At 37.2% G+C, this 26238-nt stretch overlaps 5 protein-coding genes and 2 long non-coding RNA genes across 8 annotated transcripts; 2 read left to right on the forward strand and 5 right to left on the reverse strand.

Moving 5' to 3' along the window:
- Positions 1 to 479: 479 nt before the first annotated feature.
- On the reverse strand, positions 480 to 3938 carry LOC114720188 (isoamylase 2, chloroplastic). The gene is made up of 2 exons (XM_028905801.1): positions 3860 to 3938; positions 480 to 3389 (listed from the first exon to the last, which is right to left on the reverse strand). Exon 2 carries the CDS (start codon positions 3234 to 3236, stop codon positions 588 to 590), a length of 2649 nt encoding a protein of 882 aa, XP_028761634.1. The 5' UTR covers positions 3237 to 3389; positions 3860 to 3938; the 3' UTR covers positions 480 to 587.
- A 2519-nt stretch (positions 3939 to 6457) lies between these two features.
- LOC114720183 (E3 ubiquitin-protein ligase RMA1H1) lies at positions 6458 to 9078 on the reverse strand. 2 transcript variants are annotated; one of them, XM_028905798.1, is made up of 3 exons: positions 8847 to 8918; positions 8262 to 8311; positions 6458 to 7412 (listed from the first exon to the last, which is right to left on the reverse strand). In XM_028905798.1, the coding sequence occupies exon 3, from the start codon at positions 7371 to 7373 to the stop codon at positions 6615 to 6617; it is 759 nt and encodes a 252-aa protein (XP_028761631.1). In that variant the 5' UTR covers positions 7374 to 7412; positions 8262 to 8311; positions 8847 to 8918; the 3' UTR covers positions 6458 to 6614. The 2 variants fall into 2 exon arrangements, with proteins under 2 accessions (XP_028761631.1, XP_028761629.1); XM_028905796.1 differs by lacking the exon at positions 8262 to 8311 and having other exon boundaries at positions 8847 to 9078.
- A 5727-nt stretch (positions 9079 to 14805) lies between these two features.
- Positions 14806 to 15549, reverse strand: LOC114720185 (uncharacterized). The gene is made up of 2 exons (XR_003737962.1): positions 15404 to 15549; positions 14806 to 15192 (listed from the first exon to the last, which is right to left on the reverse strand). It is a non-coding gene; the product is annotated as an uncharacterized LOC114720185 (long non-coding RNA).
- An 870-nt stretch (positions 15550 to 16419) lies between these two features.
- On the forward strand, positions 16420 to 16643 carry LOC114720184 (uncharacterized). Its single transcript, XR_003737961.1, has 2 exons — positions 16420 to 16450; positions 16482 to 16643. It is a non-coding gene; the product is annotated as an uncharacterized LOC114720184 (long non-coding RNA).
- Positions 16644 to 18236: 1593 nt separating this feature from the next.
- LOC114720187 (non-specific lipid-transfer protein 13-like) lies at positions 18237 to 20001 on the reverse strand. Its single transcript, XM_028905800.1, has 2 exons — positions 18573 to 20001; positions 18237 to 18434 (listed from the first exon to the last, which is right to left on the reverse strand). Exons 1-2 carry the CDS (start codon positions 18950 to 18952, stop codon positions 18416 to 18418), a joined length of 399 nt encoding a protein of 132 aa, XP_028761633.1. The 5' UTR covers positions 18953 to 20001; the 3' UTR covers positions 18237 to 18415.
- Positions 20002 to 21077, reverse strand: LOC114720186 (riboflavin synthase-like). The gene has a single exon (XM_028905799.1). It carries the CDS (start codon positions 20953 to 20955, stop codon positions 20137 to 20139), a length of 819 nt encoding a protein of 272 aa, XP_028761632.1. The 5' UTR covers positions 20956 to 21077; the 3' UTR covers positions 20002 to 20136.
- A 2067-nt stretch (positions 21078 to 23144) lies between these two features.
- LOC114720182 (CASP-like protein 1C2) lies at positions 23145 to 24124 on the forward strand. The gene is made up of 3 exons (XM_028905795.1): positions 23145 to 23385; positions 23490 to 23592; positions 23780 to 24124. The coding sequence occupies exons 1-3, from the start codon at positions 23231 to 23233 to the stop codon at positions 24011 to 24013; spliced, it is 492 nt and encodes a 163-aa protein (XP_028761628.1). The 5' UTR covers positions 23145 to 23230; the 3' UTR covers positions 24014 to 24124.
- The last annotated feature ends 2114 nt before the right edge of the window (positions 24125 to 26238 follow it).

The following is a 26238-nucleotide window of genomic DNA, read 5'->3' on the forward strand; positions in this document are numbered from 1 at the left end:
ATTGGGCGGTCTTTTCACATTTTGCTTTTTTTTTTTTTTAATCTTTGAATCATTTCAGCACGTTTGTAAGCCAGGCTATTAATTTGATTATCTCCCTTTTTTCAATAAAAATAAATGCATACTTGTAGTTGTATTAGCATAGGAGGCATACTTGCTTAGCCAATTAAACAGGGCTTATAGGCTGAATCATCTATGAGCTTAGCCCATTCAGGTCAAGTTGGCCTGTTTACTAATTCTACGTGCGTATCCATAATCCTCTCAAATTAGATATTTATTATGCATTGAGCTTTTTTTTAATATTGCTTTGACAGAGTGATGTTGGAGTGAAAAATTAAATGAAAAACGTGATATTCTGCATAAAATTCTTCTTTATGTTTTTAAATAAAAATATGCGGAATATTGATTTTCAGTCTCGGATCCCATACATTGCACCGAGAGTCAGGGTCTAATTATTATTTATAGTCATTGAGGAGCCAGGAGACAGGACAATGAGTTATCACTTGAATGCAGGGAAATCACCATTAAAAAAATTATTGACTATTTACAAAGGAGTCATAACATTAACTTATTAATCAACAAAACAATTTTTAGCTATCGAGATAGGTTGCCTCAAGCAAAATACAGCTGTGAGACTTCACTTCGTAAGCAAACAGCTCGGAGGGCTGCTCAGGGACAGGAACAGGTTCGCCGTTAAATGAGAAAAACCCAGGAAATGGAAGAGATGTATCAACTAGACGACACCATGACATCCCCTCTGGCGGTGGGGACAAAACCACAGTTTCTGATTGATCAGCTGCGTTGAAAGCAACAAATATATCACCTGCCGGTAAATTAGAAGTTTCAGAGCTCACTAGGAGCGAGCCTCTTTCAACCCTCAAAGTCAGGGCCAAAAACTTGCAGGATGGGTCCTTCCATTTTGGTGGAGCTAGATCACTTCCCCGCCATTGTATGTTTTCTTCCTTCCAGAAGCTTCGTCTCTGGAAAATATCGCTTCGCCTTTTTCTAAGTCTAGTCAGAAACAAAATGAATTCCGAGATTTGCTTACCAAAACCTGAATTCAAAGCACTCCAATCTAAAGGCTTTCTGTCTCCATATGCAGGAGAACCCCCACAAGACAGACCACATTCGTCTCCCATGTTCAGAACAGGCACTCCTAATGACACAAACAATATGAAAAGGAAATTACGGATTTGCTTAAGCCTTCTTTCAAGGACATACTTATCATTAGTAGGCCCTTCTTCTCCACAATTCCAACTTAATTCTGAAGCTAGTTCCTCCCTGCTGAAGCTGACCAAATCGACAAGGGAAAGTCCAAAGTTCCTGGAGACGTAATTAAAAGAAAATGCAGGGCCTCGTCGGTCAGAAAACAAGTCCCCACTCCCACAAAGTCTAGTTGCAAGGTCGCTTATAAGACTTTCACCTCTCAAAAAATTCCTCACACCATTACAGAAATTAGCATTCATTTCTGCCCATCTCATCCAATGAGGAAAACGAGTTTGCCTAACAACCATGTCATATGGATCCCAGCAATCTGCGATGATCTTGGTCTTGGATAGTAATGGATCAAAAGCAATTGCTTCAACCAATGGAGGTCGAGACAAGTGTTCTCCATGAAACCCCCTTAACAGATGTGAGGCATTTATGAAACTGAAGCCATCGATGTGAAATTCAGTAACCCAATGCCGAAGACTATCCAAAATCAATTGTTGCACTACAGGATAGTTACAGTTCAGGGAACTTTGAGTCTTCGAATCACCAACTCCATTTGCATAATAGTAGGACACGTCATCAATTCCTTGCAGTGCTCCCACGTCAGCAGTACGGGTCACAGCAACTTCCATAAGAACTTCAATCCCATTAGCATGCAAATATTTCACCATCTCTTTCATAGAGTTGATTGTAGATATGGGACCACCAGACGGTCCAAAAATATGCATTGGGGAAAAGAAGTGACAAGGAAAATACGGTCCTTTTTGTTCATCGAACGAGAGGATTGGCTCCAAAAGAACTGCATTAACGCCAAGGTCCTTAAAATGCTGCACCTTCTCGGCCAAAGCAGCAAAGGTCCCAGCTAGACCAGTAGGCAGTTGGCTAGATTTATGCTGAGTAAAGAGCTCAACATTCAATCTATAGACCACTAGTTTTTCAAATGGTAAATTTGGATGAAAATCATCACCCCAATCAAAATCAGGTTCCTTGCACAACCTTCCAAGAAACTTTGTAGTTAAACCCGATTCATAACCATTAGGAAAAGAATTCCCAATAACTTTTGCATATGGATCTAGAAGAACATGCTTATTAAAATTATCATCCTTGTTTTGCTCAACAAGAGCCCCTTTGCGATGATAACCATAGCTCACAAATGTCCAAGCACTTTCAAATGCAATATGCCATATGTCTCCGGATCGATTGACATAATGATCTAGATCAAGCCGTAAGGCAGGTTTCTCAAGATTGGTATCATCATACAAGCATAAAACCATGCCTTCTGCTTGCCTTGAGAAAATAGCAAAATTCATAGAACCATCAGGAGAAAAAGAGAGACCCAGAGGAGCTGGGTGCCCTGGAAGAGAACCGACTGGTACACAGAAATTTGTTTTTCTATGACTTCTAACATCAGATGCACTTGACTCAGTATTGAATGATGATCTTAGGATAAATGAGAAATAAAAGGGAACTTGTTTTGCATCAAATTCCAACTCAATTTTAAAGTTGCCTGACAATGACTGTTGGAATGGGCTCAGATTCATCCCTGTTTTTGTATCCGTAGCTGAACTTTTAAAATCTGGAACCTCAAAACGTGATGAATTGGCTCTGTACACACCCCAACACAATACCAGTCCTTCACCATGTACTTCTAAGGAAGAGACCTCAACATGCACAGAATATTTGACATTTTTCTTGATAACATGAACTTTAACCAGACCACCATTTTCTGTCCTAAACAAATAACTCAATGCTCTTCTTAAATCTTCAGCTTCACTAAACGTAGTGACTTGGTTTTTACTTCCCTCAATGGATACTCGGGGTGTAGCACACAATTTTGTAGTGAAATTCTGGTAAAAAGGACTAACTATACTTTGTGGGGCTCTACAAACTAACTTTCTCTCTGTATCTGACTTCTCAAATCTAGACAATCTACTTCCACCTTTACACTCACTTAGCTGAGATGCTTCAATGACCTTCGGTTTCTGAAGGCATGCTTGAACTGAAAATGACAGAGGAAGATTTGCCATTTTTTGTGCTAGAGAACAATAAACCCAAACAAGCAAGCAGGAAATAACTTCAAAAGCCGGGAGCGAGGTCCTCAATTAATTGATTTAGAAGCATTTTGCTCTTGATAAAGGAATTAGAGCATTGCATGGGCGACACGTGATAGCCCATTTTTCCTACAAGAATCAAGAGGAATTCAACCACATATTCATGTACAAAATCAATGCTACAATCTAATAGAAAATGAAGATCGTAAAACCAACATTATTCTAAATTTAGCAATAAAAATATAACAGAAAGCACCTGACAAAAGAAAGTTGAGTGGCAAAAAGTATACCATTCAACAATGGCAGAAGAAAATCAAATAGTATGCCGCACATAATTAATGAAGAAAGAGCTGATAACTTGAAGTTGATTATAGCCAATTTCTAACAAATAGTCTTCTTAGATTCAGACACTGCCTCCTAAAAAACTTAAAACTTAACAGCAACCCCACACAGCAACGAATATAAATGAATAATAACAATATCCAAAGAGAGAGAATCGAACTTAAGCGATTCGATGATCAAGGCCTCATGATATTTACGGGTAGCTTAAAGCATTGACATTAGAAATAATGATAAGCAACCGTGTGAATGGAACTTACAGTCTGTGGGCATTTATATGTCCGCAAGGGCGGGTCGCTTAGCATTAAATGCTTGCTATGGTCTCGCATGCAACGAGCACTCCGTGATGAGTCCGAATCGGGTCCAGCTGGTCTTTTCAGATCCTGCCTGCAAAGACGGCGAAAAAAATATCGGAAAAAAAAAATAGTAAGCAGGGATTCCCTCATTTCTATCGATAAATAAGAAACATCATACAAGCAGTTTTCTTTCGAGCTAGACCAGACGGAATTCACGAGGGGAACAATTGAAGAAGAAGAATTAGAGAAAATGTAGGTTGAAAAGAAGTATTTTTGAGGGGTTAGCGAAGGTTGTCACAGGATTCATTCTCCTTCGTTTTCTGGGAAGAGTGCACGAGCATGATATTCTATAGCACTTCGCTTTCTTTTATCTTAAAATCCTTCGCTTGCGGTTATGGCATCGCCAAATCCCACACTTCAAATATTCATATCCTCCGGTCCTAATTATAAGACCCAATTGACTTATTTGAGGAGATTAAGAAAGTAAGTTAAGTTGGTTATTTATAATAAATAAGTGTTGTTATTCCTAAAATATCCTTGCTAATTAAGTATATTGGCTAAAACTATCATTATTAGAAGGATTATCTTAGAAAAAAATGCATAAATATAAGAGAGAAAATGAATTGGGTCTTATAATTAGGATCAAATAAAAAGTCAAATTGGGTCTTATAATAGGACCGGAGGAGTATTATTTTTAAAGAGTTTTTTTTAAAATTTTTTTTTTCATAAATAAGGGAATATAGGGATCATGCAACTGCAAATTGAGTGTGTCATTTATGTGAGAGAAAAAATCCTTTTATGGCGTAATATATTGATAAAAATTTTAATAGGATTTGGCCGAAATTGCCTTGATAAGAGGCAGCTGAAAGACAACGTAATTGCGATTGCGAAGTTGATGGCAACGAAAAGGGAGAAAAGAGTGCGAGAGATCAAAACTAAGCGTAAGAGAGGCCGTCAAAATCGAGATATGTAGAGGGTTTTGTTGGTTAGTTTGATTTAGCAATTACCAATACACAAGGCTCGTGAAAAATGATCCATTAGACCACTACACCCTAAACAGCACAGTTTCCGAGTAGCGATCCACTCATAGTTATTAAATGCAAAATGATTTAACTCGCCGGAGAAGGTCGAGTGTGTCGTCGAGGAGTATATGAAAACCGACAGGCACGGTGAGGGCATAGCTGCAAAGAAGTTTGCACATTTGTTTGCTTCACGCCAGATATGCTGTATCAAATCAAATCACAATCAATACATACAAACTCCAAGCATCAAGCATAGCCAAGAGGAAATTTGCAGTGAATTTTAGTTGAGCAATTAAATTGGCCCATCTTCATCATTCAGCACAAATTTACACAATTGAATGAAAGGCAAAGAACAAATTGTAGCCCAAGAGAGAAGCAGTTAGATCGAGAAGAGAGTGAGAGGCGAGGTGAAACAATACAAATGCGACGGAAATGGTGATAGAGTGAGGGGGGAAAATGGCGAAGGAGAAGAGAAGGAGGAGAACAAACTGACCTTCCAAAAGAAATGAAGAACAGAGCTTCACACCGGCGAGATTAAGAACGAGAGACACACCTGTGGTGAGGTGTTGAGGGAAACGACGATGGCGACAACGAGAAGCCCAGCAGCACGAGCGGCGACGGCCAACGCGAATGAGGGTGCCAGAGGAGTGAGGATGAGTCACGAGCGAGGCAGCAAGCGAGGCGGACAGCGCGAGTGGAGCGGAGCGGAGTGGAGTGGAGTAGGTTCAGAAATTAATCAGAATTTTTTCCCAATCACTTGATAATCAGAAATTAATATGCTTGCTTTTCTTCAAATTTATTCGGGTTAACCTAGAAAGGCAAGAACAGCTTTATATTGCTGGTTTTGCAAAACCCAACCTAAAATTCATTGGATTATCTGCTGGTCCGCCCAACCCAAACCATACTAAACAAAGAACGGACGAATGGCAAAAACAAAATAAAAATTATGAGGAGCCAGACAAAGATAAGAAAACGAAATCATCTCGAAATTGTAAAGTATGTTAAGGTACAGAGATCGCTTTTGGTGACGCCAACGTCTCTATCTGAAAGGTAAGCATTATCAGATATTAATGCCAAAATGTAACCCATCAAAATAAATTGACGACTTCTCTGCTAAAAGCTAAAGATACCGTGTAGCTTTCCACAGTGTGCAGCTGGCAATGGTAGGCCCACCATTAATGTCCTCTAAGGCAAGTGCCCTCCAATCCCATAGCTAGACAACGACCCCACACCCTCCTCATTTCTATCATTTTCCCTCGCACACAAAACTCTAGTGATATCACGGTTTGCGTTAATGCTATTACATCCACCGCTAATTGGGATACCTTTCTTTATCCTAGAAATATTCTTCCCAGATCAAATGGACCCTCACCCTTCAATTAAAATGTACTACCCTAATTATTATTCTTTGCACCAAAGCAAAATCTTATCACAATTGATAAGACTTATCATTCAAGGACAGTCATTTCAGACGCATCCCTTTCTTTCTGATGCAGATAAAAGTGAGGCTACTGCCTGGTGAAACCAAAAGGAAAACTACTAAATACTGCTTAAAGCTCAAGGCGATTTGATAATTTATCGGCACTAATATATGTACCTTTTCTTACATATGTACAAAATCTGACTATATTCACATGCCAATATTTCTTTTTACAAGGACGTATTAACACGCAGAAAAATGAAGCAGCAACTGGAAATCAGAATAAGAGAAGACACACAACTGTGCAGCAGAAGATGAAAAAACAGATTCTGCTGAGTGATTTATCCACTAGCATCAAATGCCTTCTCACCCTCCGATTGTTGTTCCCCGTGAGACCATATGAATTAGAAGTGTACACGTTTGTCAACTGATTACCAAAGACTCTCGCATATATCATCTGACCAAAAACTCCATGTGTTGTGTCAAATGCATTCAACTGTTGAGTGTGATAAGCATAAGGGCGTTGATGAAATTGCGTAGCTGGCCGGGAAGCACTTGCGGTATTATATGATCTTGACGAGTCATGAGCTGCAGCTATGCTGTTACATGATCTTGCAAAGTCATGAACTGACACGGGACCGCGAGGTCTTGGAGGTATGGCAGTCCCTACATTGGGAGACTTACCCTTGGAAGGTTTTGTGATTTGGACACGTCCATATACGGGAACGAGGGAGAATTGAGAGATTTCTGATTTGCATACTGGGCAGAATGTCCTTTCCTGAACTATGTTTTGAGAAGAAGCATTACCAAAATGGAGCCACCTGTAAATGCAGGGCCAGCAGTAGAGATGACCGCAAAGAGTTAATACTGGATCATGCAAGGAATCCAGGCAGATATTGCATTCGAAGTCACCAGGAGCATCCCTATCAGAGTCTGCAATGGCTTCAGGGGCAGAATTCCACTTTTCCACACAAGATTTATCTCCAAAGGCATCAGTTTGCGCTGCAAAATCCTCATAATGCAAATCTAAGGCCATTGTTTCTGTTTCACAATGCGTTCCCTCGAATGTCAGAATCTGAAAAGTATGAGCACTCAATGTGAGAATCAAGCTTAGTCATACAAATGTCAAGTACCAGGGATCTCAACAAACAAAGGAAAATGTTTAATTAATCATACATGGATATTTCCCCCCAGTTTCGGATTAGGACCATGGGACATTGCTTTGAGAAAAGACTTTCTATAAATCCTCCTAAGAACTCAAATTAACAATGAGTTGGTCATCGTCTGAATTTTGCCTACACGTCTCGAACCCTTAATCCTTTTCACCCTCCTGAGGAAAGCTAGAGCCTCATTACTTTTTTTCGTGACAAAAGAGCAGTATATTTTCTTCTTTTCTTCGAGATATTAACTGAGCACGATCATTTATTGTGGTAGGTACTCACCAAACTAAATTTGAAGTTGTTTTAACACAAGGTTAGGAGTTGCATGTCCATCAAAATCAAACGACCACCCAATGCAGGTCCCAATGACACTGCAAAATAGCTAGACTCAATTGACTAGTCTACCTTCTGGTCAAAAAAAAAAAAATTGACTAGTCTACCTTCTTCATTTATTAAACAAAACCCCTTTTTGTAGGGTGTATAATGTGTTAGTTTTTATTGGAAGGAAAACATTAAAAACGTTAGGTAGCAAGTCAGAGTTGTCTTCATTTGGTTGCTTCACAATACCTGGCTAACAGGAGTAGGACGACTCAACCACATACAACTTGGGATGTTAGGGAAGCAAACCAAAGAAATAACATGTATTATGGAGACAATGGAAGAAAACAATTTCCAAATGTCGAAAGCCATTCATTGAACCAATTATTAAAAACGATTTATCAATTAGTCTGGTTAATCAACGCATCTTTTATCTTTGTGCCAACCGGTCGTGAACAGACCAGCAGAGTCTTCTTTGTATGGAAATTTGCAATACCTGAGTTCAGAAAAATTGAAATTTATTAGAAAGAAAGAGTGCCAAGATCTCTTATACTCTGCAAACGAAAATTCATTTAAAACTATCGTATGCAGAACGAATGCGCTAGAGAAGAAGGGATTAGTAGCGGTTTAAGAATTCATGATCTGAACAAAAACCCGTCAGCAACAAAAGATCCCATTTTTTCCTTCTCAAGTAAAAGCGAGACTCAGATAAAGTAATTCTAATTAGAAGAACATTGAATCCACAGATTACGATACAGGAAGGCGCGCAAAAGAAAATAGAGGAGGGGGCAGCTGACTTATATGTTCTCAGCGTGTGCGCGCGTATAAAGCTTCTCGTACGAATTTTGCGGGGAACAAGGCACAGTTTTAGGCTCTCTGATTATAAGAACAGAAAAAAAAATCCTATATAGAAATTTCACACACCCAGATGAATCGAGAGAATCATTCCACAAAGTTCAAAAAAAAAAGTAAATCTAATGAGAGTGCAGGAAAATGAAGAGAGAAAAAGCGGAAAATAATTTGATACTTACAAAAAGAAACAGTGAAGGGCTTGATGGCCGAAGCAGCAGTTGGAAAGAAGGGGCGAGGAAGAGAGGCCAGAACCCAGAAAGCACGAAATGCAGTGAGCAGAACGAAAAGAAAGAAATGAGAAATGCAGAGGACGAGTGGAAAGAGGGAAAGGACGGAGCTTTATATATAACGAAAATGACGCGCACACGGATAAACATATCCTGACGTGGCATCCACAGATTGCAAGCTGCCTCTTTAGTAATGAGTTTAAACTGGAATTCAAATCTTCGGGAAAAAAATTAAATTAGTTTTGATTTGTTTATAATAATAATATAGAGCTATATGAGGAAATGCTTGATAAGTTAAAGCTTAATAAAATTTCAACATAAAAACAGTGTTTGTCGTTTAGCATGATATTGTTTAAGATAATGATGGCAAAACGAAAATATTTTATAAGATAATGAATTATATAAAATAGTCATAGAGTTAATTATAAGAAATGTGACATGTTTTTTCTAAAATATTATAGTTATCTTTTTTAGTATCGTTCCTCCCCTTCTTACTTGATTATGGTTGATAAAATATTAATAGGAGTAATTTAGAAAAAACTGATAAATATAAAAAATAATAAAATATGTTTTATATTTATGATCAAGATTAACTCAATAATTAAATTCTTATATTAAGGCGGGAGGAGTATTTATTTTAATAAAAGTACCTCTTTTACTGGTATGAGTATCATGCTTGACCATGTTAATCGGGTTATACTTATATGAACATTTTAAAATCAAAGAGATAAATCGAAACAAAACTAAACTCAGTTCTTTTTTATACTTGCAGGAAAATCAAGCAATTGGTATACATAATATAACTCCATTAGTATCAGATGTCAAATAACAAAACTAAAATTAGTTCAGTTGAAAATAAAAATCAGACAAAAATAGCTATCGTAGATGACTAATGCCCTTATGGTTATACCGTACTCATTAAAAAGTATTAAAAGTAAGGAGAAAGAAATATTGATTAATAATGATGAAGTTAAAATAGGGATAGGAAAATTGTTTGGTTCACGGAACCCCAATTCCTTTTTCTCATGGGGCAAATCAATTAAACAAGGCTCTTAAGCTTAAAGGGAACAAGATACAATGGGCAGATTGAGCGTACAAGTGGCAATATTGGAGGCTGTTAATATGTCGTAACCACTTGTCAAATGTTATCCATGTTTTCGTTTCTCCCCTTTTTGTTTGTCGCCGTGTGAGTTGTTTTCTGAGGATTCGGATTGGATTTACTTCCGACTTCCACGCACCCCTTAGATTCCGGTCACTGCCTCTTCATTTCCATGGCTTTTTAAGGCCATATTTGGCATGCAGCACTGGATTTGAGGAGTTGGGATTGGAAATATTGGCAATGGGGCTTTTAATTGGGAATGAGATTGGAAATGGGGCTCTTTAAAAATATGTTTGGTACAGGATAATATTCGAAAGGAATGGCTCCATTAATTTTATTTTATAATCAGATATAAATTATGGAGAGACTATAATACCCCTTTTAAATATTTAAAAAAAGAGAGACAAAAATCACAAGCTCCAGAAAAGAAGCAAAATGATCTCACTCCCCAGTCTGACTTGCCTCCATCTCTTCCAAATGATCTTTGAAACTTAAACTCGCACTTCCTCCGTTTTTATTTTTTAGCTTTCCTCGTGAATTATCGAGTGTGCTTGTGTTTGTGTGCGCTATAATTTTATTTTGGAATAATATACAGTTTCTTTTGATTCATGATACATTTTCATATGTTAATGTTTATGGGTTTTTCAAGGTTATTGCTGCAACTGTTCGGTGTAAGTTTGAAGATGAAGGCAGAAGAGAAAAAGAAAACAAAAGTGAGAGGGTTAAATTTGTCCGAAAATTATTATACATAGGGATATATTTGCCCAATCCCACCTATGTGCCATTGTGCAATCTCAAGGCTTTACCAATGCCTCATACCAAATACCGATAATTGCTCCGCTTCCTGACCCAATCCCTGCCCTACTCCCCTTATGCTGCGTACCAAACATAACGTAAGAGTCCTAAGGAACAAAATAATGTGTTAATTTCATTTACAATTTCCGCTGAAATTTAGTCTCACTTATTTTTTGATTCATGAAATTTAAAATTAGTAGTTGTGGTCTTCCAAACCTTATTTTAAAAATTAAAAATGTTTAGATGGATAAAAATAAAATAAAATTTCAGAGTATAAAATTATTATTTTTAAATTCCAAGAATTAAAACTTAAAAGAAGTCAAACTTTAGGAATTAAAGATAATATTGCCCCAAAAATAAATTAAGATGAGAACTACTGTGTTGCGCTCACTGAACCTGTTTCTCATGTTGTCAGTTTTTAGCATTAGTTTTCTGGTTCACTAGATTAGCTTATTTATTAAGCAGCAGTCTTGTCTGTATGCCGGTAATAATTGTTTATAATTAAAGAAAAAAAGTTAACTGTAACAAGGTGATTAAATCAAATTAAAGGTTGTTGTTTGAAACGTCAATACAAGAGCACTCTTGATCGCTCAAGTTAAATCAAAGCGTGAGCCGCCTTACAAAGCACATTTATTTTTTAGGCTTACCCCTCACTTGACACTTATCAGCCTGACAATGATTTGAATTATTAAATCAATATAGTATAACCCCAAGCTAATCCCTTGTCCGATAATAAATTGAGAATCTAGTCCTAATTGATGTGGGGCCGGGCAACTTTCCCAGTTGATGAAGTGAAAAGGAAACGCTAGTATCCATTCCGATCGTAAACAATAAATAAATCAATTTATCTGATGATTTTAAACATAAAATTCAAGGGAAATTGTAGAAAGAGACAATAAAAATTACGAGATTGTAAATTAAATATTTTGTCAACAATTTGTGGTCATTTGCCATTCGATTACTATTAAAAACTATACAAGTCTTGCAATAAGTCATAATTTGTGATTTTACAATTTTCACGATTTTTTTTTTTACATTTTTTCCTAAAATTAAGCATGAAACTTATTATCTGTTTATTACCTGGTTTTTGGGGTGTCTGTGAAACTGGGGGGAAAAAAAACATGACCGAATCAGCAACAATCTAATATGAATTTACATCCAAATCATCAATTTTAATATGAATGGGAGCATGAAATCCAATATTCATGGCAAGTCTTTTTAAGTAATTCAACCCATGGTTGGGAACTAATCTGCCTTGTAATTTTGATCTTTAGCATATTTAACTCAGATAAGTTAATGAAGCATTTGACCCATAGTTAATGGAGAGTTAGTCCGTTTTATGCTTCGATGCCTTTTTGATGCTTTTTCAGAAATAGAATCACTCAAAGGATAAATAGTTGATACTGACTTCCCAAGGTACATAAAAAATGAACGCTCCAAAAAAGGTTTACCCGACTCGCATTTTGCTGGGTGCCTACGGATAAGTTCTGGCAACCAAGAAGTTTATCAGATAATATTATCATTTCGCATCTACATATTTTGTTATTCATGCTTGACAAGCCTAAATATAGCAACTCCGAAGACTTGATAGTGACTTTTAATACTTGATATTTATGTCAACTATGAATTATTAATAGTGTTTGTAAGAGACTAGCTCCTCACCATGTGATCAGCCAAAGCCATAATCTCCATGCAAAATGTGTATAACATAATTGCTTTTGCTAAAAAGATATCTGTGCCTTTTTTTTGGGGGGGGGGGTTGTTTTACTAACTCATTCGTTCTCAGCATCGGGGAGCTTATCTGAAAAGTGGATACACGTGTTGTGCAGAATCCATCACGAACGAGTGAAATTGTCAAATTAGTCCATCAAATCATTAATTGTCACGCATCAATATTAGGTTAGTACGAAGAAATAAAAGTTAAATCATATGGTGGGGTTCGATCATGGGGAATGTCATTTTATTGTGGCTCCAGTCGCGGTGCTGGAGGAGACATCTCCACAAGCGTAGTGAAGCTGAGTGATTCCTACCTTTGGGCCAGAAAAAAAAGGCTTGCTTGTCATGCTCCCGTGCCCATAGGGACAGGTCCCAGTGGATCAAGCGTTAGGAGCCCTGCCCTTGGATCGTGGGTGAGCCCGACCCCTTTCATAAAATTTTGCAATAAAAAAAAAAAGTTAAATCATATGGTGGGTTTCTTGTATTATAAGAAGCTAATATGACTGATATTACAATTCTATCCCTCGTCTAGATATTATATAACTTGTCAAAAGATAGAAAGCATCAGACTCATTGATGCATCAGCATCAGGCGGAAAAAGAAGAAGAGGACACAAAAAACCTCCCCGTTGTTCTGCACAACACAACAGCCCAAGACACAGAGTTGACTGAGATTTTCAATTTTCCTGACCAAAAACCAATATGTCGCTTCATGTATCCGACGGCCCACGGTAACAAGCCCAAAATGAGCGCACACCGGGCTTCTTTATCGTTCATACCCATCTATACCAACTGCGAAGCAACCCCTGTGATCCTTGTCATATCTGTTTACTAATTTTTTTCACGGTATAAAAACTAAATAACAAATTTACAAATATCAATAAAATTAATTAAGATAATTATTCATAATAAATAAATATTTTGTCCTCTAAAATACCCTTATCAGTCATTTTCATTGAAATTACTCTCTCATATCTATGACCAAATTAAATTTCTAATTAGTTCTTATATTAAAGATTGAATGTTTTTTCTTTTTTGGGGTGAGATTCCTCCTTTACTAATCAGTGATGGAAGAAACGCGGGCAACATGATTCAAAGGGGGCAAGCAGTAGTACAACTAATATCCTTAGACTCGCTAAGCCTTCCAACTCTGGATGATGAAACAAAATCTACCATACCAATCAAATACCCATATGAGTATGCAAAACAAAAGTATCACTTGTTAATATATAAGAGCTAATTAAAAATTTAATTTGATCTTAAACATAAGATCTAATTTCATTTTAATTTTCGTATTTACAATTTTTGCCTCAAATTAGCCAATCAACTGTTATACTAAAGATAGGAAGTAGCAGTGATCGGTGGCTTTTGGATGATGAATGATTGAAGGCCCACAATCTCATGCCATCGTGTCAATGGTCTGAGAGTGAAAAGTGAAGGACAAGGATCATTATCCTTTGAAATTGGGAACGTAGTGAGCATCATTGATTAAAGGCAGGGGATAGAAAGTGGATGATAAGGAAATTCCATGGCTTTTGGGTGGCTTGACGCAGCATGGAGGCCATGGGATAAGGACAGGCATCCTTGCTTGCTTGCTTGCTTGCCATAGAGAGTAAAGCGCTAATTATGGTTCGTCCCTTCTAAGTTTCAACCTTTCATGTCCTTTTTCTGCGCTCTGCTTTACCCCACAAAAATTGGGTCTTTGCGTATTTATCTTCCTCCACCAAACTTGGGTGGCATCATTCCATAACCCCGCTCCAAAAAAGAATATACTGTCGCACCCATTACATTTGACGATAAAGTTAGAGAGTGGGATGAACAATTTGGGGAAAAAAATCAACCTATTTCTTCACACCACAAAAAAAAAAAAACAAAACAAAACCTTCATCCGGGTGCAACATTTTTCATTTAATAATCCATCGAAGTTAAGCATTAATTTTCTCCACGTGGTAAAATTCATCAATAATTATATAAGCTCGTAAATTTAAGTTATATAACTATATATCTATATATTTATGATTCGATGAATAATTTAACTTAAATCGTTTTTGCATTAAAAACCATTTCTTTCTGCTCTCCTAGGATCCGTTCATGACTACAGGCAAATATCCGTTTGGCCACATGATTGCTTTCCACTTTCCCCCAAGTTGTTGTGAGCTCTCATATTCACCAAAAAGCGGGGTTGGGGTGGGGGTAAACGAATCATTCTCTTCAGGCCTAAACCTAGACACAGTACGTTTTGCATTTTTTTTTTTGGGGGGGGGGGGCGCTCAATTAACTTGAATTTTCTTCAAAAAAAAAAAAAACCAACAAGGATTGATTATACTGAGATAAAAAGGAGATCAAAATCCTGCAGACAAAGTAACCAGAAACATTTTCTCATTTTCATTTTCTTATATTCCGTAATATTACAATTTCTCTCTTCTCACTCTAGAAATCATACTGGGAAAACTGGAAGAGTTGAACTCTTTGCCCAAGAATAAATTCTGCAGACAGCTCCAGGCCAAAACCACGGAGAGAGGATAACAAAAAGGCGAGAGAAATAAAATAATCAGAAGCTTTTGATTCATCTGTGGGCAGTGACCAACGTCTCAATAAATCGCAAACCGTCAAATCTCGGCGCGAATTTGTTACCGGAACATGACCTGACCGACGACGATTCCTTGAGGCCCTTCCCAACCAAACCATCCTGCAAAACCAAGATTGTAGCAAATTAATTTCCCTAAAGGAAATTAACAAAGAGATAGAAGAAATTGTCAAAAAAGGGGCTAACCAGCACAGAAATCTCAGATCCCAATTTTTTTTATTAACTCAGTCTCAATCAAGCAAGGTTAAACTCCCAAGAAATTGGCAATCCCCCCAAAATTACGAAGCGTAGCTAGTATAAAGCTGAACGGTACCTGATAAGTAACCTTCGCGGGCGCCGAAACAGAGACGACGGTGGCGGAGGCTGCGGCAACCGAGGCCGCGAGGAGGCCAGAGAGCTTCATTGTGTTGAGATACTTGATCTTGATATTCTCGCAGGAAAAACGGAAAGAAAAGAGAGGGAGAAAGAGAATTTGGATTGCTATAATTGATTTTGCGGCACACATATATAGCGGGCCTCCTCAGAGTTCGTGACTTGGTGCTTTTGTTATGTGTGACAACCGAAGGGCGAAAACGCGGCAACTCTCCTTTGCGAATGGCCAAGAAATACTCATCCCCTCCCTTTTCATCCATGTTAAATTACGGGTTCGCCCCTCTCCGTCAAAATTTTCCATAACTCCAATTCAAATTATACTCCACTTTAAAATATAAAATAGACTTTATTTGGTTATGTTTATTAAAAAGAATTAGTTAAAATCAGTTTAAAATAATAAATATATAAAGTATTTTTTTTAAATATACCTATATTAATAAAAAAACGAGTAAAAAATATAATAAATGAATCAAAAGAGAAAAAGAATGTATGTTAGGAATAAAATTAAAAAAATCATTAAATATTTAGGAAAAATAAACATTATTTTATCTCTAACAATATTTATCTTCCATTTCGAATTGATGGGAGTATTAAATACTGTAAAAAGTGCACCTTGCAAGGCGGTTTTTTCTTTATTTATTTACTCTTTAAACTTGGGTAATTGTCTCGGCGATGTGATTCACACGAACGAATTCCATTGTGAAGCATTGAAGTGATCGAATAAAGAAATATTAAGTGGCCCTTTTTGCGGGAGGTGGAGTTGGGGGAGGTGGGCGTGAATCTGATAGGGCCAACGATGTCGGAAAGCCAGGAATGAGACAGTGACACGTGCGTGGTGGTGATCTAACCAGCCATGCAGAGCATTTCCCCTGCAGTTTACGGCGCTTCCTTTCAGGTCCGAAATATTCGGCAGGAGCCAGCTGGTGCAGCAGCGGATGCAATTTGGAAACAACTCTCTTTTGATATAAACCATCCGGTATCCAACCGCGTCTTTCTGGGCCCCAGCCTCTTTGGGCTAGTTGTACCCGAGCGATCGACTAGTCCGGATTCGGGCCGGGCGACAAGTAAAGCCCTCCCCGGTACCCTTTTTAACAAGTGAGGATTCGAACCCCCGCCCTCAAAGAGCAGAGACTCGCCTTACTTGTAGCCTAGCCAGTCACCACTAGGCCAGGAGTATTCGGGTATTTGGAAACAACTCTTCTCATTTACCTTATTTTGGCAGGAGGGATTTGAAAGGAAGAGGAAGGAGGAAGAAGGAGTTTAATCATTTCTTTTTATTTGGCAACATACAAATTTTAGGAGGGGAGGAAAAATTTTAAACTCCCCTCCAAAATTGGGAGGATTTGGAGGAAAATAGTAATATTTTGACATGTTGTGGCCATTATGTTCATATTTTGTCATGTGATGACCATGATGCCCATATTTTAAATAAAATAAGAACGAAATTATCCATGTAAAAATATTTTTTCCTCCCCTCTCCTCATGAATCAAACAATGTAACACTACCTCCGGTCCTTAATATAAAACCCTATTTGACTTTTATTTTGATCCTAAACATAACACCCAAATCCACTTTATCTCTCGTATTTATATCTTTTTTTCCAAAGCAGTCTTTTTAACAATAATAGTTCTAGTTAATATATTTGATTAGTAAAGATATTTTAGGAAAGACAACATCTATTTGGGATAAAAAACTATTAGGAAATACAACATCTATTTAGGATTAAAAACTAACTCAACTTACTTCCTTAATTTCCTCAAATTAGTCAACTGGCTCTTATAATTAGGACCGAAGGTAATATTAAGACTCCTTTCCTCCCTTTTCTTTTTATAAATCCAAATAAGGTAATATTAAAATCCTTCCATCCTTCTCCCCTCTCCTTCCCACTATTAAAATCCCTCCCCTCCTTTTTCTCTCATTGAGCCTTCGTTGATGTAGCCGAAAAACAAACACTTGGACGGCCATCAAACGGTTAGGAATATTACTGTTAGAATCTGGCATCAGTAGAACGATGGAACGTGCAATACCAAGATAGGGTACCATGAATACTATGTTATCTTGTGCCATAATATGAGGGTTGGGTTTCCTTATCCCTCCAGACGCGTGAATGGACCCCTTCGAGAGCCCTGCTCCACTGTGTGTGTTGTGATTGTGATCCCTAGGACGCTTTAAGGATTTTTTCACTTTAATGAAAAAGACCTGGTACATATTCTTCGGCCAGATGAATTTGCCTTCTCTCAATTCTGGCGTTATCTTTGAGCTTGATTGTGAAATAAATGCTATTATTACCCACCAGGTGGGTCTAGAAAACGGCATATCTCATCTCGTGTTAAAAGACTAAGAAACCGATTCGCAGGTGGCATTTTCATTAACATCCTAATTAAGTTTACCGTATCACTCGACCTCTGCTCACTTTGGTGGAAAGGTTCAGTTACGACCCTAAGAAGCTTGAGCTGTGACTGCCTGATGATGGGATTGGCGAAGATGCTGCCTATAGAGAAAATGTTCCTCTGTTTCTGTAGCATTCTTATTTTTGCAATTTTAATGGAATGATCAAACAGGTACTTGCTATCCTAATAACGGCAGAAAAGCTGTACCTCAAAGGCTCAAATATCTGGCTACCACGTGTCTAGTTGTCGAATGCAGCTAGATTCTGGGAGTAGTCACAGAACGCAGCTTTCTTAGGCCGTGTATTTTTTTTAATGTTCTGATTCTGTAATTACAAGCTCACGCTTGCCTTACTTATACCAAAAAAAAAACAATATAACACAGAGCGAGACTCTTCTCATTCTGCTGCCAAGACAATAGTTTGGTTATATAGAAGTAGAGTTTGGTAATCCAATTTAAATTGACATTCTAATCCAAATTGGATTTGACAACCTTTATTGTCTTATTGCAACTTTTAGTATCATAGCTGTAATTTACATTATAGCCCGCAGCACACAGTACAGATCATGTGCCTTGACCAATTCTGCAAAAAAGGGAAGCTGCATCAATTAGTTGATCATTTATGAACGAGAAACTTCTCTCTTTTTTCCGACAAGCACTTAATAGTTAACATAAATCAGAACTTGATTTTAAAAAAAAAAAAAAAAAGAAGGGTCCTTACGTGGAGCAATCCATACTATCGGAAATAGGGAAACTGAGATGGGTATTGCACATGATGGGGAGAGCAGTGACTCTGTCGGAAACTATAGGTGGTGCAACCCCCTTAACCATGAGCTCAATACACTGGCAGAGCCGGCGGGGACCGGTCCTGTGATGTGCTAGTATGTTAAGCTTCTCTATGTGGGTGCAACATCTTCTCGGAGGAGTTTCATGATCTGGAGCCGCCACCAGAAATTCCATGCAATATGTGAAGTATTCAAATATACGCTCACACGCTAACGCATCAATTGCCTCTGCTACTCCTTTTCCTGATGCCTCACCTATGTCTAACCCACTTACCACTACCAATGTTAGTATTGAAATACCCACAATACGAGCCATTCTTCTGATTGTACAAAGTAGGTAATGCTCAAAGTATTTGTAGACCAGAGTTAGAGCATTCGATAAACCACTTGAATAACTAACTCAACTACATGCCATTTTTATGTTCCTTAAATCCCTCAAAACCGTTGGAACATACACTTCCCCACAGAAATGGTGTCTGCATAACATATATGGACGAAAAGACTACTACTTGCATCACATGCTTGCTTTACTTCTAGATTTGAACAACTGAACCTCAGCTAGCTGGCATAACATATGCTTATTTATCATTATTTTTTACCCCGAAGAAAATAAAAGATGAAATCTCTGATAAACAATGAATTATCTTTGTTAGGATTCCAAAGAATCTCAATCCAGACTTAACCCCCATGGCTCTGCATTCATTCTTTGACTTATGTTTGCATCATCGAACGTGAAAAGAGGGTGATTGATGGTTACTGCCTTGGTTGATTGCACGGTTAGCTGATAGGACAAATGGTGTTCCACAAATATTAGACACCATGTTCCACAAATATTCCAATTGAACTTCCAGGGCACGCCCACCCAGAAAAGAAGCTGCCTAAAAATACTTCACAAATATTCCAAAATTTATGCAAGGAAAAATGTTGCAACCATAGAAATAAAGCTGCCCATCCTGCCCTCTAAATGAGTTGCATTTTACATTGAAATCCCATAATTGATCGTGTAATACGAAAAGGACACCATAGGTCCTAATTATTTGCTTTCCAAAAAGGTAAAGTGAGCGAGTCCACTACATTAAACTGAGCAGAATTGACAATGAAATCAGATTCATCAAGCCCAAATGTCAGTGATCAAAGACTTCAATATATCTTCAGAAGACCAAATAATATCTTCGAATCTAATTGAAGTTCCTCTCCCGGCATCTATAGCCATGGCAAAACAGATATAAATGTACAAATACTTCATCAGTTCAAGAGAAACGCTCCTTTATTCATAACCTTAAATTTCACAGCTACGGCAAAATGCCCATGTTACCACAGTTTGACGTAAAACAAGTTCAAATTATCCACCCTAAGTCTAGTTAGAGTCGAGACGATATTCTGTGAGTGTTTTTTTTCCGTGATAAAAATAAGAGATTTCGACCACAAGGATTTGTCATATTCTCATAGATCGCTGGAAGACCATGTCTACGAAGCTATAATTCAGCAGCTGACAGCATATCAATAATTTTTTATGGAGTCGACGAAGCCGCTGCTAAGAAGTCTCTCCACATATTTGCCAAGAATATCCACCTCCAGATTTACCTTCTGTCCAACTTTCTTCAACGGGATCACTACGTTTTGCTGAGTGTAAGCTACCAGCATGAAGTTGAAACACTCTTCTTCATCAAACACATCGACCACTGTCAAACTAGTCCCATCCACAGCAATAAAACCTTTAGGTACCACATATTTCAGCAAATCCTTCGCTGTCTTCACTTTAACCCACAGCGAATCTCCCTCTTGATCCATTGAAACAATCTCCCCTGTTCCATCCACGTGTCCCTGAACAAAATGCCCACCCATTCTGCTGGTGGGGGTCACAGCCCTTTCCAAATTGACGAGCGATCCGGCTTCCAATTCGACCAAAGAAGTTTTCCGAAGCGTCTCAGGAGCCAACCCAACCATGAAATCGGAAGCCTTGAGATCGAAATTGGTCACTGTAAGACAGGTACCGTTGACAGCGATGCTGTCCCCAAGATTTACGCCTTCGAGAACGGTTTTTGCTCCTATCTTCATGTCGAATCCGCCGTGATCGGCGACACCTAGCTGCTTGATTGTGCCCATTTCTTCAACGATGCCTGTGAATAGGCATCGAATTGTGCTTTGGCGATGGGTTATGCGTTTGCCCAAGGGAATGAACGCGCGCAGAATGGACGGCTTGAAGTAGTTGAATCTGCCATCAACGTTGGATGGCCTGCTTTTGGGATTGACGAATCGACACATTGGAAGGACTGCTGGGGTTCTGGATGAGAAGGTGAGAGAGCATGAAGCCGCCATTTTTTATCTGGTTGACCCTTTTTTCAGAGCTCCGGAGTCCTAGACTGGCGGCGAACGAGCCGGGGGACAATCTATTCAGCAATAGGACCTTTACCTCTATATAAGAGCTGAACTTCCGGCACCGAACCCTAGTAGCGTCGACCTTTTATGTGATGGCAAGTCAAACGCCCGACATGTCTCGAAAGGTTACCTGTTCTATTTTTTTTTTTTTTTTAAAAGAAGAAGTTTCCTTTGGTTAACCGCGAACAACCGAAACCTTCAGCAGTTCAGCTTCAGGAGCCCCAACGGTCTCCTTCTTCAAATTCTATGCCTTTAATTGCTTTTTACTTCTAATGGTATATCACTCCGTTTTTTATTATAAGTTATTTATATTCTAAAAGTTTGTTTCAAAATATAAGTCACTTGTAGTATAGTTAACATCTTTTTTCAATTTTACCCCTATTAATTTAATAAAAAATTAATTAATCTCTCTCCATCTCTTTCTCAACTTTTCATTTCCTATACAATCCATCCCCTCCCCCTTCTCAACGTTTAATAAGAGTAAATATGAAAAAAGAATTAGTTAATTTAATATATTTCTTGATTTGCGGGTTTGGAATATAAGTAACTTATAATAAGAAGCAGAATGGTATTAGTTTAGAAGAGAAACTATTGTTCAAGGGCATCCTATACAATACTCTTCCGATCCTAAATGTAAGACCTTTATATACACTAGTATAAGAGTCTTACATTTAAGACTAGAGGAGTAACATGTCTCTTGTTAAAATCACGAAGGCAGATTTAAAAGGACATAAAGCTTATTCTAACAAAGAGAAAACCATATTAAAAATAACTATACTTTCTTTTCATTTTTAATTTGGTATTTATGTGTTTTTTTTAACTAAATCATTTAATTTGCTTTTTGAATAATATTAACTTTTGTAACTTTGCTTTATTAGTATTGATATTACTGTGCTTTATTAGTATTGATATCTGTGTGAGGATTAACAATGTTAATAGAGTAAAATTAAATATTTAATTTACAGAAGAAAACACATATATAACAAATTAAAAATTAAAAAAAAAGTATATGTACCTCCAAAATGATTTTTCTTTCTAACAAATTAACTTATTAGGAAAAAGAGTTTTTTGAACTTATAAATTTTACTTCTCTTACTCTTTGATATAAGATTCATAACAAGTCATTGCGACTATAATATTGCTTTTTGGCTTGGGGAGTGGAAGAAAAATGAAGAAGGATACAAATATTAATGGAAGGAATAAATTCACTGCTCGTTCATGCTTTACTATTTATAAATAAATTATCGTTTTATACAAGCAAGCGTCACTTTTCCTCTTTAAACCTAAAAACTTTTCTCACACATTTCATCCATTTTACAAAAACCAAACATAACAGAGGCAAAAGTCAAACAAAAAAGATAGGAGTCTGACATATTCACCAACAAAATAATGACATAATGTTTTTTTTTTTTTGCGTGTAAAAACTGATTTTCTCTCAGAAGACATGGCTGACAAACATGAAACTTTTAAACTCCGTAATTACGTGCCTCTGGGTTGGAAAAGATCACTGTAATTTGCTTAGACTCTGCACATTGTAAGAACTTCGGTTTACCCAGAAACATTCAGTATTGGCTCAATAATCATATTTTACAGCAGGGGAGAGGAGGGAAGTGGGCTATGTTTTTTGGCTGCTGACCAAAGCACAGCATGACAAAGAGACACATGGCCAAAAACACGCATATAGGTTGGCAATATGCACGCTGTTTTTTTTCCAGCATAATGGCGTATTAAGATATAAAGAAAATGAAACACGCATATGGATTGGCAATAAGCATGCTGTTTTTTCCCAGGATATTAAAAAAAATGACAATTATGTGCCAAAAACAAATAGGAAAAGAAAACGCTGACTAACGTAGGATGACTGCAGCTGAGAGCGACATGCAAACTACTGTAACCTTTTCTCACTCTTGTAGATGACCAATATCTAGAAAAATTGATCAGAATAAAGAATGGCCTAAAGACACTACACCGAAGCTCTACACAAGCACACAGCAGCTAAAGTAGAAAAAGCTTCCATGGACGGTGACATAGATGAATAGTTCACCTAACATCACCACAACGAAGTGAAGAAGTATGTAGTCAGTCCACGACCATTATTCTCCTTCAGCTTAATTACTCGTTCCTATCATCCTTTAATTTTCTGTCACTCATATTCTTTGAAATCTCATCGATTAAACTAAGTCATCCCCTGAAGCCACAATTCATTGCACAGTCCATGGCCAAAACCACGAGGTTCTGCTACCTTCTATTAAGGGTCCTGGCCTTTGGGGCGACCCTTTCTTCCGTCATTGTCATGGCCACTAGCCACGAAACATTTAGCTTCTTCACGGTATCCTTGGAAGCAAAGTACACCCACTCCTCTGCCTTCAAGTAAGTGTCTATCACTGTCACTTGATTCTTTGATTGTTCTGCAGAATCGTTTCCTTCATTCATAAGCTGATTATGTAGTTCTTATATACCAACACTTTTTCTAGGTACTTTGTAATTGCCAACTCTGTAGTGGCCGTCTACGGATTCCTCGTCCTCTTTCTTCCCTCAGGAAGTTTTCTTTGGCAATTCGTCATTTTCTTTGATTTGGTAACTACCTTGACCACACAGTATCTGTACCACCATGTTTTTCTGTGCAGTTTTATGAGCTTATATACATATATACATATATATATATATATTACACATGGCTAGTTGATAAATTATAGATTTTTTTCAAGAGGCTTAAAGTGGAAATTGCATTAGAGCTAAACTAATGGGTTGATGTTTTGAACAGGTGTTCACAATATTACTCACCTCAAGCATATCCGCCGCATTGGCTATGGCTTATGTGGGCAAGAAGGGAAATAGATATACTGGTTGGGTGCCAGTATGTGGTCAAGTACCCAAATATTGTCATCAAGTGACAGGAGCGTTAGCCTCTGGTTTCATTGCACTCATTATGTATATTATTCTCCTTGTTCATTCCATTTACAGCATCCTACCTCTTCTTCAAGCAGGTAAAACCTGAATACAGAGTTTGGAAACATCCAGAGACAGAGTCCTATGCTGTTGAAGCACAAGTGAAGCTCTCTTTCTTATCATTTTTGCTCTTTTTGCTAAATTTTCTGCCTTTCTTGCGATGTCTCCTTTTTCTTTTTCTTTTTTTCCTTTTTTTTGGGGGGGGGTGTGTTTGGGGGTCAGTTTGATTCCTTTCCATAGGTATTTGGTACTGGCAATGGAAGTATTTAATATGATGTATGTATCATATGATATTTTTACAGAATACTAAACCTGAGATTTCCTGATTCGGATGTAATATCATGGTCGAACATCGTGATTTAATGAAGCACTGAACAAGATTCAAAGTCAGTAAACTTCGGTAGCAGCAAATGTAATTTGATCGGTTTCTAGCAGTAAAAATATAATGAAAGATGTGGAATGAGCCATTTGTCATTCGTGTGGAAAGAGGTCGGTTTCTCAATCTATACTTAGTTATTAATCCAGATTAATGAACATCATGATTTAATGAAGCACTAAACAGTTATTTAATGCTCCTTTGATTCTTAATATAAGTTATAGTTTGTAATTCAAATCCACAAGCACCGGAGGTGGTGTCTGTGAGTAGCATGATCTGACTGGTTCTGTTTTTTTCACTCAGCCGCCTACTTTTCTTGTTCTGAAGTGGACCCACTTTCATTTACTTTATCAAGCTCGTTTCGAATGGCTTTCAATATTTGACTCCCTTTTGTGCCCACCATATATATGTGTGTGTCTGGAAAAGTCTTGCCCATGAAGAAAGGTCATTCAATGTGACTGAATTCTTTCCGCGGTGACAATAGTAGAGCCGGAAAAAACGAGCCGAGCCCGTCGGGCCGGCCCTTTTAGGCCCTTTGGCTTTCAAAATTATGAGGGTCGGGTTTGATATTTTTCTCTTAAAATGAACATAAGCCCTGGAGGGCCGAGGGCTTAAAGGGCCGAGGGCTTAAAAGGGTCGGCCCTGGAGGGCCACGGGCCGGCCCTTTTAAGCCCTTTTATATTTTTTTATTTTTAAAATTTTTTTATATAATATTAATGTTATTAATTTTTTACATTGTTAATAATATTTCAAATATTTAGTTATTATTATCATTTTAAAAGTAAATTTAGTTTTAGATAATAATTTATCCAATTAAATTTTTAAAAAATAGGTTAATTTGGACTTTAATAATGATTTGATTTATATTATATGCGTTGATATTTTTAAACTATATATATATATATTTGATAATAGAATATTTTTATACTTATATAACTTGTGATTCTATAATTTGAATTAGAAATTCATGAGTTTTAACAGCAATGTTTCTCACATTAAAGTAAAAAAATAGTTAGATTGCAAAATTTAAAAATAAAATTCTTATAAAGAAGAAAAACTTGATATTTTTGTTACGCAAGAAAAGTATACTTATGAAGAAAAGTAATTAATTATAGTGATGATGAAGTTTCAAAAGATTAATAATAGTGTTTATTTATTGCACAATTGCATTATAGATAAAACTTTTAGATGTTGTTATCTTGTTAATGAATGTTTTAGATGTTCTTAGATGTTGATGAATATTTATATATGATGATATTTTATATGTGACTTAATTTTATTCATATTTATGTCTTTTATTAATAATTTCATTGATTTATTTTTATAAAAAATATGATAAATATAAAAAATAGTATTTTTTCTTAAACGGGCCAAAAGCCCGCGGGCCGATCCTGGCCCTGTAGCTTAAGGGCCGGGCCTAGCAAATTGGGGTATTTTTAAAATTCCAGCCCTGGAGGGCCGGCCCTTTTAAGCCCGCCAGCCCTGAAGGGCCGGCCCTGATTCCCGGCTCTAGACAATAGATATTATGAGCCGTTTGGAACAACTTATAAGTAGTTTATAAATAGTTTTTCAATAGTGATTTACGGAATGTGAGATAAATATGTGAGATGAGTTTGGTCTCGATTTACGTAAAACGTGTTTATAGGAGATTTCTTAAACCCTCTCAAACAGGCCCTATGTGTTGGACATAAGACCCATTTTAATTTTGTCTCAACTCATGTTTCGATATTTTCTATCAAAATTTTATATTTTCTGCACATTAAAATATAACAAATTTTCATCGATTAAAAATTTGTCCCCATAAATAGTTTTTAATTCTGTTACTATTTTTTATTCGATTTTGCGTAATTTTTATGAGAATACCAAGCTGTCCGCCATGGAGAGTGATTAGTGGCGTT

Source organism: Neltuma alba, unplaced genomic scaffold (genome assembly GCF_004799145.2).
Source record: "Neltuma alba isolate B1F8T4 unplaced genomic scaffold, ASM479914v2 tig00011969_pilon, whole genome shotgun sequence".
Lineage (NCBI taxonomy): Eukaryota > Viridiplantae > Streptophyta > Magnoliopsida > Fabales > Fabaceae > Neltuma > Neltuma alba.